The sequence below is a fragment of the Pipistrellus hanaki genome (assembly GCF_964339955.1).
Source record: "Pipistrellus hanaki genome assembly, chromosome: 15".
Taxonomy (NCBI): domain Eukaryota; kingdom Metazoa; phylum Chordata; class Mammalia; order Chiroptera; family Vespertilionidae; genus Pipistrellus; species Pipistrellus hanaki.
The window spans coordinates 6,064,257-6,081,598 of record NC_140517.1 but is presented as its reverse complement, the minus strand read 5'-3'; the positions used below and the strand labels follow the sequence as shown (position 1 = coordinate 6,081,598).

Sequence of the window (17,342 nt, the reverse complement as noted above, 5' to 3'; positions counted from 1 at the left end):
ATTTTTGTTGTTTTCAGGGACGGAGAGAGATGGAAACATCAATGATGAGAGAGAATCATTGATCAGCTGCCTCCTACATGCCCCCTACTGGGGATTGAGCCCACAACCTTGGCATATGCCCTGATCAGGAATTGAACCATGACCTCCTGGCTCATAGGTTGATGCTCAACCACTGGGCCACACCGGCCAGGCATGCCTCTGTTTATTGTAGTTCAAGGTAGAATAGTTTCCAAATCTGGATTTTAAAAAAAATATATTGGTTCCCTAGCCGTATCTCTGGACATTCTGACTCAATATGTCTGAGATAAGGTTTGGGAGTTATTTTCTTCTTTAAATAAAAAAGAGAAAATTTTCCTGGAGGTTCAGAAACACCTGACCCGTTGACCAGCCATTGGGTGCTATTGGACTAAATGGCCTTAGGCTTACAACTTCATTATCAAAGTCCAGTTCACTCAACCAGCTTGAGAATTTTTTTACCTTTTTTCTTATGGGCTGTGGAATTCTTTTTCATAGAATTTATTGGTTTGTATCTAATAAATAGATTTTTTTTTCTTTTTCTTTTTTAATGATAATCTTATAAAATTCCTGAGAATCCCTGCCCAGGTAGCTCACTTAGTTAGAGTTGTCCGGAAATGCCAAGGTTGTGGGTTCAATTCCCAGTCAAGGCACATATGTACAAGAATCAAACAACATATAAATAAGTGGAACAAGTCAGTATTTCTCCCCCTCTCTAAAATCAATGTTTTTAATTTTATTATTTTTTTATTTTTTTTTATTTTATTAATTTTTTTTTTACAGAGAGGAAGGGAGAGGGATAGAAAGTTGGAAACATCCATGAGAGAGAAACATCGACCAGCTGCCTCCTGCACACCCCCTACGGGGGATGTGCCCACAACCAAGGTACATTCCCTGGGATTCCCTGGGACTCTTGAGTCCCCAAGCTGGCACTCTATCCACTGAGCCAAACCAGACAGGGGGCTATTATACTTTTAAAACCTGCAAACAGCTCAGACATCCTTCATTCAACAAGTGACCAGTTAAGCAAACCAGTACAGTACATACCGTGTTTCCCCGAAAATAAGATCCAGCGCAACTTTGGGAGAAAAAAATTAATATAAAGACACTGTCTTATTTTCGGGGAAACAGGGTACATACCGAGGATATTACCTGCGGAAACTACAACTCCCAGAGTGCCCTGCGTCTCGCAGCCCCGGCTATCACGTGACCTCTGTTCACGTGTCTCCACAGCCGGCTGGGCAGGAGGTACCGTGGGTAGGGGGCACAAAGTAGGAAAGGTGGAGGGTGGGAGCTTTAAGTCCCGGGGTACCCAAACCGCCCCCGATCGCAGCAGGACCCTGCCCACTCCCCGCAGGGCGCTCCGAAGCCCGGCGTCCTTGGTCCCACGGCCGCCCTTGGCTGGCCGGTCCCTGCCCCGTCTCCACCCAGTGGTCCTAGGCCCTGATCAAATCCCGGTGCCTCCGCCCAGTTTACCCCACAGCAGCCCACTCCCCTCTCTGCATGCCTGGGGGGCATCCCCTCCGCGCGGGGTGCGCCCTGGCCCACCTCCCAGTGCAACCCACCCCTCCTGTTTCGGGGGCCCACCCTCGGGCTGGAGTAGGACCCCGCTCCGAATGGGAACCGAGGGCCCTCCTGCAGTGATCCCAGCTCCCCGAGGGCGCCAGGCTCCTGGCTCTGGTGCTGCCGGCGGGCTGCCGGCTGCGACCTTAGCCCCGCGTCCTCCCTCCCTGCGCCTGCCTACCGGACTGACCGGGTACCCCCCTCTACAGAGTCCAGTCCCCTCACTTTGCTGACCAGCAGAGAACAGCCCAGACTCATCCCTCTGCTGACGGAGGACTTCTAGCAAAGCCTTGAGAGGAAGAAGAAATCAGGGCGGAGAGAGAAGTGAGGAGAATCGGATCCCCGGTCTTCGGGGAGCAGGAGCTGGGAGCAGCACCCCCTCCACCACCGCCCTGATCAGGAGGGGAGAGCAGGTAAGCTGGGGAGGATGGGGCTGAGGGACTGGGGGAGGCACGGCTGAGCGATCGGACACCTCAGTTCTGAGATGTGAGCGGGGCTGAGAGGGAGGCTGCTCGGCGCTGGCAGCACTGGCTTTGCGGGCTCTGTCTGGCACCCCGCTAGGAGCCTGGGAACCCAGGACTCTCCCTCTACTACTCGCTGCTTTGATTTTTTTTTTTTTTTTTTGATTTTTTTTTTTTTGATTTTTTTTTTTTTTTTTTTGGCTGAGTTGCTGGATGGGTGTCCCCTGACTGATGTTTCGGGAGCTGGAGCCAGCAGAGGGCTATTTCCTCGGGAGCTGGTGTCTTGGTAGCATGCGCGGTGACAGATGTCTACTAAGAGCATCAGAACCCTCCTTTTTCCCTCTCCTGAGTGTACCATTCCCGGCTTTGCTGGGCCAGGACCAGGAGGAGCAATGGGAAGCGTCTGACTACCCAGGGGGCCTCCTTTGCCATTCTAACCCCTGGCATGTGGAGGGCCTCCAAGGGAATGCCTCTGGCAGGCAGTAGTTAGGTGAGTCAGAGGGAGGTGAGTGAGAGTTGGCCTGAATGTTGAAGGACTTGGAAAGCTATGGCGAATCCAGACGCTGGGCTCAGAATCCAGACTCTGTAACACGTTGAAATAGCCTCGGTTCTGAGTGGGGGCTGCACTTGGAACCCTGCAAACTGGAAACAGGCAGGGAAGGCAGACAGATCGGTATTCAAATCCTACTCTGCAACTAGCTGACACGTGGCCTTGGATCACTGATTCGATCTCTCCAGACCTTATAACCCGCTCTGTCGTAAGGATGGGATGAGGTATGTCCACGACATGCCTGCCCATACACGGCCTCTCTCTAATGCTGGCACATTACTACCCCCCTCTCTCTCTTTTTAAAAAATATATTTTATTGATTTTTTTACAGAGAGGAAGGGAGAGGGATAGAGAGTTCTTTCTTTCTTTCTTTCTTTTTAATATATTTTATTGATTTTTCACAGAGAGAAAGGGAGAAGGACAGAGAGCTAGAAACATTGATGAGAGAGAAACATCGATCAGCTGCCTCTTGCACACCCCCTACTGGGGATGTGCCCGCAACCAAGGTACATGCCCTTGACCGGAATCGAACCTGGGACCCTTCAGTCCGCAGGCCGACGACACTCTATCCACTGAGCTAAACCGGTTTTGGCACTACACCCTCTCTCTTATGTTTGTCTTATATACCCCATGGTTCTGGAATCCGGAAGCAAGTAGGATTTGCCTCTGACCTATTTCTGTCTCCCCCACCCCACACGGTTGCCCCCAGGGCAGAATTCTGCACACAGGGGCACCTGGGTTCCAGTCCCAGCCGTCTGAGCTTGGTGGCGTTGTTTTACCTTTCTGTGCCCACCTTGGCATATAACAGTATAGCACCTGCCTTCCCTGTCTAGGCTGAGAAGAGCCAGCGCCCACAGGCCTGGGAGAACAGAACAGCTCGGAACAGGGCATGTGGTGGTGAGGCAGAATCTGCAGACCCCGCCGGAAGAGGGCTCTCGGGGGCCATGGCCCAGGTCAGCATCAACAGCGACCTGGGCGAGTGGGGCTTCAGCTCGGATGCCGGGGAGCGGGCCCGGCTGCTGCAGAGCCCGTGCGTGGAGCCGGACCCGAAGAGCGAGGGGGCGGCCTCTCCCGAGAGCCTGAGCAGAGGCACCACGTCCACGTTCGGGGCCATCTTCATCGTGGTCAACGCCTGCCTGGGGGCGGGATTGCTCAACTTCCCGGCAGCCTTCAGCACCGCCGGGGGCGTGGCAGCGGGCATCAGCCTGCAGATGGTGAGTGTGGGGCCCAGAGGGCAGGAATGCTGTCCGGCTGGGGAGTCCGGCCTCTTTGCCTCCAAGGGGAGGCTCTGGAGGAGGGATGATCAGAGCCACCACTGTCCCCACCCTCGCTCAGGGCATCTCTCCCAGCATTCTTTCCTCTGAGCCCAAATGAGGCTTCAAAAGTAAGGTGACCAGACGTCCCGCTTTTGGCGGGACAGTCCCGATTTTTAACAATTTGTCCCGTGTCCCGTGGCGTTTTAAAAACGTCCCGATTGCGGGACAAATTGTTAAAAATCGGGACGTCTGGTCACCTTATTCAAAAGCCTTCCGAGCAATCAGGGAAATCTGACCTCAATCGCGTACTTAACAATCTTGTGATTCTGTTTCAAAAAGAGGCCCTGACCTTTTAGAACTACGTGAAATAGTACTGACGAAGTGATATGAGAACTTGTCATTTCTTCAAAATAATCCAGAGCCCGGCCCGTGTGGCTCGGTGGTTGAGCATCGACCTATGAACCAAGAGGTCACTGAATTGATTCCTAGTCAGGGCATGAGACCAGATGGCAGGCTTGACCCCAGTAGGGGGCTTCTTAGCGATGTTCCTATCTCTCTGTTCCTCTCCCTTTCTCTCTCTTTAAAATAAATAAAAACACATTTTTTAAAAAGAGAGAGGCCTAGCCGGTTTGGTTCAGTGGATAAAGCATCGGCCTGTGGACTGAAGGGTCCCGGGTTCGATTCCGGTCAAGGGCATGTACCTTGGTTTCAGGAGCATCCCCAGTGCGGGGTGTGCAGGAGGCAGCTGATCGATGTTTCTCTCTCATCGACGTTTCTAGCTCTCTATCTCTCTCCCTTCCTCTTTGTAAAAAATCAATAAAATATATTTTTAAGAAATAAAAAGAGAAAGAAAATTTTTAAAAAATAGTAATAATCAAGAATGGGAGAAGGAATAGATGAAACAGGATTGGGCATGAATCGATCATTCTTGAAGCTGAGTGATAAGGACGTGGGGGTCCATTATACCATTCCTTCTACTTTTTAAAAAATATATTTTATTGATTTTTTTACAGAGAGGAAGGGAGAGGGATAGAAAGTTAGAAACATTGATCAGCTGCCTCCTGCACACCCCCCACTGGGGATGTGCCCGCAACCACGGTACATGCCCTTGACCGGAATCGAACCCGGGACCCTTCAGTCCGCAGGCCGACGCTCTATCCACTGAGCCAAACCGGTTTCGGCCATTCTTTCTACTTTTGTGTGTGTGTGCTTGTGAATTTTCCCACAAAGCTTCTTTTGTTTCTGAAGAAAATCTCGTCTCCAGTAATCTATTAAAATTGTCCTGTGGGATGAGGCCCGTATGCCAAACCAGCTTTGGGCATTGGCCCCGTAAATACCGAGCCAAACCAGACTGCCCCCTTCGCTGCGAGGCCTTTCCCACACCCTCCTGCTCTGCCCCCGCCCGCAGGGCATGCTGGTCTTCATCATCAGCGGCCTCGTCATCCTCGCCTACTGCTCCCAGGCCAGCAACGAGCGGACCTACCAGGAGGTGGTGTGGGCCGTGTGCGGCCGGCTGACGGGCGTGCTGTGCGAGGTCACCATCGCCGTCTACACCTTCGGCACCTGCATCGCCTTCCTCATCATCATCGGGGACCAGCAGGACAAGAGTGAGGTTCCCTCAGGAGCCACCTCGTCCCTCCTCCCCCCTTGGCCCCAGGAATCCCAGGGATGGAGGGAAAGGGCATGGAACAGCCACCCCAGGCCTCGCCTGGGCTCAGCCTTCCCCTGGGACTCCTCCTCCTGGCCGCTGAGCCCATTAGACAGATGGAAGTCCCGAGGCCCAGCCGAGCAGGAGGGCCGCACCTTGCAAGTGACCTGGCATGACATTCTCTCCTTCCTCTCCATGCAGTCATCGCCGTGTTGGCCAAGGAGCCCGAGGGGGCCGGCGGCAGCCCCTGGTACACAGACCGCAAGTTTACCATCAGCCTCACCGCCTTCCTCTTCATCCTGCCCCTCTCCATCCCCAGGGAGATCGGCTTCCAGAAATATGCCAGGTGCGGAGGCCCCCACCCCAACCTGGGCCGGGCAGAACTCTGGAGGCCCAGGGGCCTGCCAGGGAACCCCCATCCTCCGTGCCACCTCACCTTCTGGGGCGGCACGAGTGGGCAAGGCTGGCCGGCCAGGGCTTGCACGGGTCCCAGCTGAAGACTTTCCTCTCTGTCGGCAGCAAGCAAGGGAGACAGTGGCCCTGAGCATCAGCAGGGCATTCAATGTCCTTGTCAAAGGGACAGGTGGCAGTCAGAGGGTCGAGACAGCCTCCGGGCCTGGACCTTAGCTGTTTCCTGCGATCCGTAATCGGCAGGGTCGCCCTCAGCGGTCTCCAAGGCCCCCTGTAGTGTCGACATTCCAGTATTTGACTCTTCCACCCTTCTTCCTCCGCTGGCTCCTCGTTCTCCAGGGCCCTCCTTGCAGCCCTCGCCACGCGTGGGCCACTCTGGTAGAAGCCCAGCCCTCCGAGCCCTGGAGCTGAGCCAGTGCATCTCCCGATGGTCAGAGATGTCAGTCTGCTCCCCTGTGCGGTCCAGCCCCTCCTCCAGGTTGTGGCCGGTTTCTCCTTTCTGCAGAGAGTCTTTGCTGGAAATAGCCTCCCACGTTGTTCAGTAGACACTCGTGGTCCCTAGAACTGAGGGTAGACGCCCCTGGGGTGGGGTCGGAGAAAGGGCCACTGGGGCTGGGGAGGAAGGAGTTCAGTGCGTTCTTCCCACAGCTTCCTGAGCGTCGTGGGCACCTGGTACGTCACGGCCATCGTCATCATCAAGTACATCTGGCCGGATAAGGAGATGACCCCGGGGGACATCCTGACCAGGTGGGTGAGGCCAGGAGACACGTGGGGCAGGATCGGCTGCTCGGGCCCCGGAAGGTGCCGGTTCAGACATCCAAAGGCCACACGGGTGCTCATTTTAAGGCCCCGTGAGCGTCCCAGGCCCTCCTTCGTAGGAAGCAGGCAAGCCGTCCTGATCTCTTTCCACCGGAGGGAAGTGAGCCCCAGAGACAGGAGAGACTTCGCCGCTAACGTCCAACAATAAGCCAGCGTCAGATGAGGCCTCAGGCTGTGGAGCCTGCCAGGGTGGAGCTACACATTTTTCCAACTTGTGCTTCTCTGTAATTGCTGCATCTTCTACATGAGGATGGATCTATGTGGTCATTTAAAAAAAAAAAAAAAAGAAGAAGAAGAAAAAATAGCTTCCTTTTTTTTTGAAAGGAACAAATCAAAAAAAAGTAAAGGCCCCAGTGTAAGAGCCAAAATTCTGGATTTTGGCCCCAGGAGAGCCTTGCAGAGCCTCAGTTTGCTGACCTGTGAAATGGGTAGAGTGTGTAGAAGGCTCCCTGGTGGAGGCCGTGGTTGGCTGAAGGAAGAATAGGGGCATCGGGGGGAGTGGTGGGTAGTTGGTGGCTGTGTGGGGTTCACAGGCAGCAAGTTCTTGTGTTCATCCACAGGCCGGCTTCCTGGATGGCCGTGTTCAACGCCATGCCCACCATCTGCTTTGGATTTCAGGTGCCAGTTGCAAGGTCCCTGCGGCCCCCCATCCTGGGATGGAGCCCACATCACAGGCGGGATGGGGTATCCTGGGAGGAAGGATGGAGTAGGGACCCCAGGACCCGCCCCTTGTCCCCGTGGTCTTTGTCTCCAAGGTTACCTCCCTCTGGGAACGGGGCGGGGGTGGGGTCGCTTCCCCAGCGTAACCGTGACCTCCGCCCCGACAGTGCCACGTGAGCAGCGTGCCCATCTTCAACAGCATGCGGCAGCCCGAGGTGAAGGCCTGGGGCGGGGTGGTGACGGCCGCCATGGTCATCGCCCTCGCCGTGTACATGGGCACAGGTGAGCGCTCCCGCCTCCGCTCTGCTCCTCGGTGCTCCAGCCCAGCCCAGCGTTCCCGGGGACGGCCTTGCACTTAGCGCATCAGACCCTTCTGTAGGCGTGGGCTTGAACTTGGGCCTCCTGGGCCTCCCCCTGCCCAAAGGAGAGCAACGGGTTCGTCCCTTCATTCAGCAGCTCTGCCTAGTAAGCACCAGGAACTATTCTCAGGTGGGGGGATGCCACCAAAACCGGTTTGGCTCAGGATAGAGCGTCAGCCTGCAGGACTGAAAGGTCCCAGGTTCGATTCCGGTCAAGGGCATGTACCTTGGTTGCAGGCACATCCTCAGTGAGGGGTGTGCAAGAGGCAGCTGATCGATGTTTCTCTCTCATCGATGTTTCTAACTCTCTATGCCTCTCCCTTCCTCTCTGTAAAAAAATCAGTAAGATATATTTGAAAGGAAGGAAGGAAAAGAAAGAAAGATGGCTGTGGGTGCGGTGGGGAACGGCTGGGAGAAGGGAGCAGGGCTGGGAGAGCTGGGAGGGTGATTCCTCCACAGACGGTTCTGGGGCCTCTGCCTCTGAAGGCACAGCCAGGAACAGTTAGAGAAACAAGTTATAAGCTAAAAAAGAAAGAAAGAATTCAGAGAGAACGTGGGCTCTGAAGGGAACAGGCTGACGTGAGAGGCCTGGGGTCGGGGGGAGACCTGTTGTGGGCAGGCTGAAGGGGAAGCGTCTCTGAGGAGGACATGGAGCTGGGACCTGAGTGGCCAGATGGAGAGCCGGCTCTGAGCGGGGCAGTGTGAGGTCAGAGAGGGGGCAGCGGGGCAGCCGTGAGAAGGCAGGGAAGGAGGCTCTGATCCCAGCCCAGCACCCTCAGCCTCCGGAGCGGCTCCCGCCCGCCCTCCCTCTCTGATGTCCCCCCCAGCGGGCATCTGACGTTCCTCCCCGGCCCTCCGACCCCACCCTCAGGCATCTGCGGCTTCCTGACCTTCGGCGCCTCTGTGGACCCCGACGTGCTCCTGTCCTACCCCTCCAACGACGTGGCCGTGGCCGTGGCCCGCGCCTTCATCATCCTGAGCGTGCTCACCTCCTACTCCATCCTGCACTTCTGTGGCCGGTGAGCCCCGCCCGCGGGGGTGCTCCCAGAGGCCCCTGAAAACTCGTTAGCCCGTGGTCCTTCCACCTTGTATGGACCTGTTTGGAGAAGGAGAAACGGAAGCCCACGGGGGGAAAGTCAGTGTCTACCCCCAGCCGGGTCTTACCCCCTCCTACCCTCTTTGTCCCGTGGTCCCCAGAACATTCTGCGAGTCCTCGGAGAACCTCTAGTCCAGATCCTTTTCTGAACACCCCCGCCTGGGGGCCCCAGGCCCTTCCCTTTGAGGAGAATGGAATGGGCTCCCCCAGGGGTCACGTCCTGGGCCAGGCAGGGCCCTAAGCCCTTCACGTTCACCCCCACCCAGTCCCCAGGCAGCCCCGAGACGGCAGCCGGGCACCTTCACAGAGAGGAGCAGGCTCAGCCCGTTCCACCCAGTCAGGGGTCTGGCTCCGGGAGCCGGTGGGGGGACTGAGCCCCTCCGTGTGTGCAGGGGGCGGGGACTGTGAGCAGGGAGCCTCTGAGCCCCTCCCTGTGTGCAGGGTGGGGGGGCTGTGAGCAGGGAGCCTCTGAGCCCCTCCCTGTGTGCAGGGGGTGGGGACTGTGAGCAGGGAGCCTCTGAGCCCCTCCCTGTGTGCAGGGGGGGGACTATGTACAGGGGAGCCTCTGAGCCCGCCCTGTGTGCAGGGGGGGACTATGTACAGGGGAGCCTCTGAGCCCCGCCCTGTGTGCAGGGGGGGGACTATGTACAGGGGAGCCTCTGAGCCCCTCCCTGTGTGCAGGGGGGGGACTATGTACAGGGGAGCCTCTGAGCCCCGCCCTGTGTGCAGGGGGGGACTATGTACAGGGGAGCCTCTGAGCCCCTCCCTGTGTGCAGGGGGGGGACTATGTACAGGGGAGCCTCTGAGCCCCTCCCTGTGTGCAGGGGGGGGACTATGTACAGGGGAGCCTCTGAGCCCCTCCCTGTGTGCAGGGGGGGGACTATGTACAGGGGAGCCTCTGAGCCCCGCCCTGTGTGCAGGGGGGGGACTATGTACAGGGGAGCCTCTGAGCCCCGCCCTGTGTGCAGGGGGGGGACTATGTACAGGGGAGCCTCTGAGCCCCGCCCTGTGTGCAGGGGGTGGGGACTGTGAGCAGGGGAGCCTCTGAGCCCCGCCCTGTGTGCAGGGGGGGGACTATGTACAGGGGAGCCTCTGAGCCCGCCCTGTGTGCAGGGGGGGGACTATGTACAGGGGAGCCTCTGAGCCCGCCCTGTGTGCAGGGGGGGGACTATGTACAGGGGAGCCTCTGAGCCCCGCCCTGTGTGCAGGGGGGGGACTATGTACAGGGGAGCCTCTGAGCCCGCCCTGTGTGCAGGGGGTGGGGACTGTGAGCAGGGGAGCCTCTGAGCCCGCCCTGTGTGCAGGGGGCGGGGACTGTGAGCAGGGGAGCCTCTGAGCCCGCCCTGTGTGCAGGGGGGGGACTATGTACAGGGGAGCCTCTGAGCCCCGCCCTGTGTGCAGGGGGGGGACTATGTACAGGGGAGCCTCTGAGCCCCGCCCTGTGTGCAGGGGGGGGACTATGTACAGGGGAGCCTCTGAGCCCCGCCCTGTGTGCAGGGGGGGGACTATGTACAGGGGAGCCTCTGAGCCCGCCCTGTGTGCAGGGGGGGGACTATGTACAGGGGAGCCTCTGAGCCCCGCCCTGTGTGCAGGGGGGGGACTATGTACAGGGGAGCCTCTGAGCCCCGCCCTGTGTGCAGGGGGCGGGGACTGTGAGCAGGGGAGCCTCTGAGCCCGCCCTGTGTGCAGGGGGGGGACTATGTACAGGGGAGCCTCTGAGCCCCGCCCTGTGTGCAGGGGGGGGACTATGTACAGGGGAGCCTCTGAGCCCGCCCTGTGTGCAGGGGGGGGACTATGTACAGGGGAGCCTCTGAGCCCCGCCCTGTGTGCAGGGGGGGGACTATGTACAGGGGAGCCTCTGAGCCCGCCCTGTGTGCAGGGGGCGGGGACTGTGAGCAGGGGAGCCTCTGAGCCCGCCCTGTGTGCAGGGCGGTGGTCGAAGGCCTGTGGCTGCGCTACCAGGAGGTGCCCGTGGAGGAGGACATGGGCCGGGAGCGGCGGCGGCGAGTGCTGCAGACGGTGGTGTGGTTCCTGCTCACCCTGCTGCTGGCGCTCTTCATCCCCGACATCGGCAAGGTCATCGCGGTCATCGGAGGCCTGGCCGCCTGCTTCATCTTCGTCTTCCCAGGTGCGGCCCTGGCGCCCCGCAGCACTGCCTTCCCTCCCTCCCTCCCTCCCTCCCTCCCGGCCAGAGCGCCTCACTGGCTCACCCACGGGGAGAGGAGCCTGGGGGTCACCCACCACAGGCTCGGGGCTGACCCCGGCCCAGCACCCCCTGAGAGGAAGATGCTGTTCTCTCCGCTTCCTGCCGAGGGGGTGGGAGGGTCACGACGTGAACTCAGCTAACGGGTCACGACCTTCCCCAAGCCAGGCCTGCCTAGGTCCTCAGCCTGTACCCTTAGTCTCTGTGGCTCCCTGGCAATCAGGGTTGTGGCTGGCGAGTCCCCAGAGGGCAGTGGGGTCTGTGGCCGCACCCTGACCCAGAAGCCGGGAGACCTGAGTGTCAGACACCAGGCCCCCGGGAAGTTGTCCCATCCGCCCAGCCGTGCCTTCCGCTCGTACCCAGCTCATTCCACCCTGAGAGCCCTTTCCACTCGGTGTGGAGCGAGGGGCCACGTCTGCTCAGACGCCCCGGGAAGGGCCTGGCGTGCTGCCCGTTAGCCCTGAGGTGCGGGCAGCCCGCACTGTGCCTGTGGGGTGCCGGCCTCTCCCAGGGGAGCCCGTGCCAGGCCCGGGGCCGGGCGAGGGGGCGGAGGTGGAATACCAGGCCTTCCTCCATCCCCCGCTGCCTCTCGGGAAGCGGGGAGCTGGGCCCGGGGAAGGGGCCCAGCCAAGCTCAGGGGCCGCCTCTTCTCTTCCAGGGCTGTGCCTCATCCAAGCCAAGCTCTCCGAGATGGAGGAGGTCAAGCCAGCCAGGTAAGGCAGTGCCGCCGTGGTCCTCGGGAGGCGCCACCCTGGGAGGGGGCCTTAAAATCACAGGGGTCAGGAGACTACACTCTCAGGAAAACGGAGTTTTTAAAAAGACTTTTTTTTAAAAAAATTTTTTATTGATTTCAGAGAAGGGAGAGGTAGAGATAAAAACGTCAATGATGAGAGAGAATCTATGATCAGCTGCCTCCTGCACGCCCCCCACTGGGGATCAAGCCCAAAACCCAGGCATGTGCCCTGACCAGAATCGAACCCCGGACCCTACAGTGCACAGGCTCACGCTCCAGCCACTGAACCAAACAAGCCAGAGCTAAAACTACTTTTAGAAAAATGGGTAACGTGCTAGTTATGACCGTCCAAGCGCTCCTGGAGGACTTTAGAGAGAACAAGTGGAATCCCTCATCGCCCACAGCCCAGTTGCCACCCTCCCCCGCCCACCCCAGCTCCCTGTCCCAGCGTGGTCCGCCCTCCCGGCTCTGCATGTGTGCCTTCTGTGTGCACACGGCTGCAAATATGTGTACACGGACACATGGGATTCAGGGTCTCGCTGTGTGTTTTTCGTTTCTTTGTTTTTTAAATACATTTTTATTGATTTTTTGGAGAGAGAGTAAGGGAGAGGGAGAGGAAGATAAGAAGCATCAATGAGCCGAAACCGGTTTGGCTCAGTGGAAGAGCGCCGGTCTGCGGACTGAAGGGTCCCAGGTTCGATTCCGGCCGAGGGCATGTACGTTGGTTGTGGGCATATCCCCAGTGGGGGGTGTGCAGGAGGCAGCTGGTCAATGTTTCTCTCTTATTGACGTTTCTAGCTCTCTGTCTCTCTCCCTTCCTCTCTGTAAAAAATCAATAAAATATATTTTTAAAAAAAAAAAAAAAGAAAGAAAGAAAGAAACATCAATGAGAGAGGAACATCATGGATCGACTGCCTCCTGCAGGCCTCCTAGTGGGGACGGAGCCCACAACCCAGGCATGCGCCGTGACTAGGGATTGAACTGCAACCTCCGGGTTCATAGGTCAACGCCCACAACTGAGCCACACTGGCCGCGCTGTGTTGTTTGTTTTGTCTTAATGACATGGCTCACCCTGTGACCTGCTTTTCCCCCAAACATCTTTCCATCCGGAGGCACGCCTGCTAATCCTGGTCCTGCCCTTGACCTCCTATGACCGGTCCATGCCAGCCGGTCTTGGTCTCCTTGCCTGTGGAGTAGGGGGTCAGACCCCTGGCAGCGCACACCTTTGTGTGAAAAGTCCTTGCCAAGTAAGAAGGGCTCTTCTGCCCACAGGACAAGTGGCTTAGGTCAGCGGTCGCCAGTCGGTGTTCCAGGAGGTCCGAAAGGTTGGCGACCGCTGGTTTGGGTGATTATGGTGATGAGTGAGTGTGTGTGTGTGTGTGTGTGTGTGTGTGTAAGTCTGCAGAGTCACAGGTGGGTTGATTGACAGGCCTGCCTCTCCCTCTGCCCCAGCTGGTGGGCGCTGGTCGCTTACGGAGTCCTCTTGGTCACCCTGGGAGCCTTCATCTTCGGCCAGACCACAGCCAACGCCGTGTTCGTGGACCTGTGGGCGTGACCGCGGCCTCCTCTGCGCCCAGGAGCCCAGCCCAGAGCCGCGGGGCCGCGCTGAGTCGGGGTTCACTCCCCTCTACCGACGGGATGATTCCAGCGACGGATCTGGGCTGCCATCGGGCCCCACAGTCTGGAGCCGGCAGCACGGGCATGAGCCCTGGCTGGGAATCGAACACACCAGCTCCCTGGCTGCTCCCCCGTCCCGGCGGGGCCCTGGATGGCGGGAGGAGGGCCACAGAGCCTTCCCGCCTCCCCCAGCGCTCGGCCCCTGCAGGCCTGGAGCCCACGGTGAACAGGCTCAGCAGGACTCAGGAGAAGGCAGCAGCCTGACTTCCCTCTGGAGAAGGAGGGCGGGCCGATGGGGCGCCCCTCTCCGGAGCGCAGGGGCTGTGCCCCTCCCCAGGGCCCCACGCCTGCTCCCATCCGTCCGCGGACCAGCCAGCAGCGGCTTCCTCCGGGCTCCGGCCAGCCCCAAAGGGAGCGCTGGACTCGCACGGATGCACAGAGGTAGCTAGAGTCTGTGCCTCCCCCACTCCCCGCTGGGCCCACGGTGAGCCCACAGCCCTCTGTCCCACGGCCTCACCGGCTGTCTCTCCCCAAACCTCAGGGTCCAGGCGGCCCTCTCCGCCTCCATCCCCAGACCCGGTCACCAAGTCTCATGTTTACAAACGGTGCCCGCCCGCCCGCCTGGCTCAGCCGGGGACCAGGGGCCATCCGTGCCTCGGTGCTGCGAGCCCTCCGCCCCCCCACTCCGCCTCCGTTAGCTCTCCCCGTGGCGGGGGGAGTGGGTGTTGTGCTTTTCTCTCGGATTCCAGACGGGCCCCTCTTTTCAGAGGCACAGAAGCGGGTGATGGAGAAGGCCGGGGACCTTTCGGACCTGTGCAGGCCGGGCCGGTCAGGGTCAAGGCGATCCTGTCTGCTCCCCTCTCCTCCTCCGACGGCTTCTCTCTGCCTCCCCTGCCGTCCCTGGCCCAGAGGCGCGCAGGCTGCCGAGTTGTCATTGGCTGGGCAGCGTGGGAGGGCAGCTCCGCCAGCCAGCCTGGAACCTTGAACCTGGATCTGGTCTGCTCTTCCCCGAGCCCATCCTTTCTCCACCCCCACACCCCGTTTTTCTATGTAGCTCAATCTCCTGCTCACATAAATATTGGGGGGGTGGCTGCCAAGCCCTCCCTTGTCAACGTCCTCAGCTCCACACACCCAGGCCTGGCCTCGGGGGCCTGTCGGTCACCCTGAGGCCACACCTGGTTGTGCCCCCGGTATGGGGACCTTGGCCCGCCGCCCACCAGTCAGGGCACTCAGTTGCAGGCTGGTGGGAGGCCCCATAGGCGCCTGCCCAGCCCCCACACACTGGCGACCTGCCTCTCCTCACCGCCTGGCCCCTGGGGCCAGGGCGCCTCTGCCGGTTCCTCTCAGCCCAGCCTGCTGCACCGCGCCAGGCCCTGCCCGCACCGGCCCGGCGAGGTCGGGAGGATGTTGCAGCCAGCATGGCCGCCCGGCCTCCCGATGCTGGATCTCGGGGCGGAGGGAGGTAAGGGGGTGATGGCACAGAATCATTCAGGGGAAAGGGGCTGGGACCCGGCCTTTCGGCCCAAACTCAGGAGCCCCTGACCCTCCCTGCCGGGGCTTTTTACCGTCTCTTTTCTACTCGGGCACATTCAGACCAGGGGAGGTGGTTAATAAAAAGGAGCTTGTGCTACCGAGCTGTGTGGCCTGTGTCTGGTGCTGGGGACAGAGTCCGGGCCCTTGCTGACCGGTGGGGTGGGGTGAGGCAGGGTCCTTCTAGCTTCAGCTCTCTGCTCGTTCCCCGATCTCTAAAGTGGAATGGTAACCACGGACCTTATTACATCCCAGGGAGAGGGGGCCAATGTAAAGAAAGCACATGGCGCCCGCCTGGCTGACAGGGTGGTTCAATGGTTAAGCATCAACCTCTGAACCAGATCACATCAGGGTACAAGCCCGGGTTGTGGGTTGGGTCCCCAGTGGGGGGCGTGCAGAAGGCAGCCAATGGAGGATTCTCATTGTTGATATTTCTGTCTCTCCTCTCCTCTCTGAAATAAACATACTTTTTTTTAAAAAGAAAGCTTATGCTGAAACCGGTTTGGCTCAGTGGATAGAGCATCGGCCTGCGGACTGAAAGGTTCCTGGTTCGATTCCGGTCAAGGGCATGTACCTTGGTTGCGGGCACATCCCCAGTAGGGGGCGTGCAAGAGGCAGCTGATCAATGATTCTCATCAATGTTTCTCCCTTCCTCTCTGTACAAAATCAATAAAAAATATATTTTTTTAAAAAAAGCTTATGACAATGACAGAGTGTTTTATAGCCAGAGATCTATGTTCAGAAAAAAAATATGAAAACTCAGTTTCTCCTTGGTAGGACAAGGCCCAGAGATGCTTGGGTTGGACCTAGGCACTGCCTTACACCATGGGAACTCGGGGAAAGCATTGCCTTACACCGCGGGAACTCAGGGAACCCGTTCACATCTCTGAACCCCACTTTCCTCAACGCTAAAGTCAGAATGAGGGTGTTCACTTTGTGGATGTAGATATTCTAAGTCTCAAAGACAAATGTGGTCAGCTGTCTCCTGGGAGGAGTGTGCCACTGCAGTTTCTCCTTTTGGTCACTAGAGGTCGCCATTGTGTAATTCCTGCTTTGGGAAGTGAGGCGCCCAGGCTCAGAGGAGGGACTCCAGGCCTCTGAGTCACTGGGGCTCCTGGTGATCCCGCCGCTGCCTAGGAATTCTAAGTGAAATCCTTACGCGGGGCAGGGCTGCCTCCAGATCCTGGCCTCCAGTCTGGTGGGGGACTCAGACCAATCAATCACAGAAACTAACAGTTGTGCCTAACAGTGTGCTAGATGTAGGAATAACTTACTGCTAAGATACAATGAAAAAAATTATATTAGAAATTTTTTTCATTGTATCTTAGCAGTAAATTATGTATATGCTACTAGAGGCCCAATGCATGAATTCGTGTATGGGTGGGGTCCCTCGGCCTGACTGGCAATTGGGGCTGATTGGGACTGTCTCGCCCAGTCCCAATTGGGGCCAGTCGGCGCCCTCAGCTGTACATGCCCCTGGGACCCTTAAGTCCTCAGGGCAACACTCTATCCAGTGAGCGAAACCGGTTAGGGCAGCTCTTTCTCTTTTTCTTAAAAAAATTTTTTAGCCCTAACCGGTTTGGCTCAGTGGATAGAGCATCGGCCTGGGGACTCAAAGGTCCCAGGCTTTATTCAGGTCAAGGGCATGTTCCTTGGTTGCAGGCACATCCCCAGTGGGAGGTGTGCAGGAGGCAGCTGATTGATGTTTCTCTCTCATCCATGTTTCTGACTCTGTCCCTCTCCCTTTTTCTCTGTAAGAAAATAAATAAAATATTTTTAACATAAATTTTATTAAATTATTATCTGTGTACATATTTTAACATTGCCCCCCCTCCCATACATACCCTCCCTCCCCAGAGTTTTGTGTCCATTGGTTGTACTTATTCAATAAAATATATTTTTTAAAAAAAATTTTAAATCAATCAATAATTTTTTTAAAAACCTACACACATGAGTAATTTGATTTCTAAAGCTTACAATTGTTATTCAATATGAATTGAATGTCTACTATAGACCATGTTCTAATGCTAGCGTTTCTGCTTGTTACAAGGCCTTGGGCGGTACTACGTGGGTCTTGCTTTGCCTATCTGTCTATTACAGTGTTTGCTGTAGCAGAGACTGCCCGGCCCTTCCTTGGATAACAATAGAACTTGGGAAACAATGGAAGTCAGACACATTCTGCCAGCCGTTCCTGGCACAGCGTTCCTGAAACCCTCGGAAGTTCTCGGTGGTAAGAGTGTCTTTGTTCCGAGGCAGCCACTCCGGGCGCACTCCCCGGTGGGGCTGGTCCTGAGAGAGACCAGGCCCGGAGGAGAAACTTGGGGTTTTCACACCCATCCTCCTGCCTCCGGGGAGGGGAGAGGGGCTGGAGACTGAGTTAATCGTTGATCCTGCCTGCGTGACGGAGCTGCCAGAACGGTC

At 57.8% G+C, this 17,342-nt stretch overlaps 1 protein-coding gene across 2 annotated transcripts; it reads left to right on the top strand.

The window, feature by feature from the left end:
- The first annotated feature begins 1,225 nt into the window (after nt 1-1,225).
- Nucleotides 1,226-15,390, top strand: SLC38A7 (solute carrier family 38 member 7). Of its 2 annotated transcripts, none has more exons than XM_084861273.1 (12): nt 1,226-1,272; nt 1,788-1,991; nt 3,423-3,803; nt 5,254-5,452; nt 5,695-5,839; nt 6,553-6,651; nt 7,284-7,341; nt 7,551-7,665; nt 8,614-8,761; nt 10,767-10,966; nt 11,700-11,754; nt 13,227-15,390. In XM_084861273.1, exons 3-12 carry the CDS (start codon nt 3,534-3,536, stop codon nt 13,327-13,329), a joined length of 1,392 nt encoding a protein of 463 aa, XP_084717399.1. In that variant the 5' UTR covers nt 1,226-1,272; nt 1,788-1,991; nt 3,423-3,533; the 3' UTR covers nt 13,330-15,390. The 2 variants fall into 2 exon arrangements, with proteins under 2 accessions (XP_084717399.1, XP_084717400.1); XM_084861274.1 differs by having other exon boundaries at nt 1,244-1,263.
- Nucleotides 15,391-17,342: the final 1,952 nt, after the last annotated feature.

Coding starts and splice junctions, on each gene's coding strand:
- SLC38A7 (XM_084861273.1), top strand. CDS start 3,534: ATGGCCCAGGTCAGCATCAACAGCGACCTGGGCGAGTGGGGCTTCAGC. Junction 7,342..7,550: donor CCATCTGCTTTGGATTTCAG/GTGCCAGTTGCA, acceptor CCGCCCCGACAG/TGCCACGTGAGCAGCGTGCC. Junction 7,666..8,613: donor CGCCGTGTACATGGGCACAG/GTGAGCGCTCCC, acceptor CCCCACCCTCAG/GCATCTGCGGCTTCCTGACC.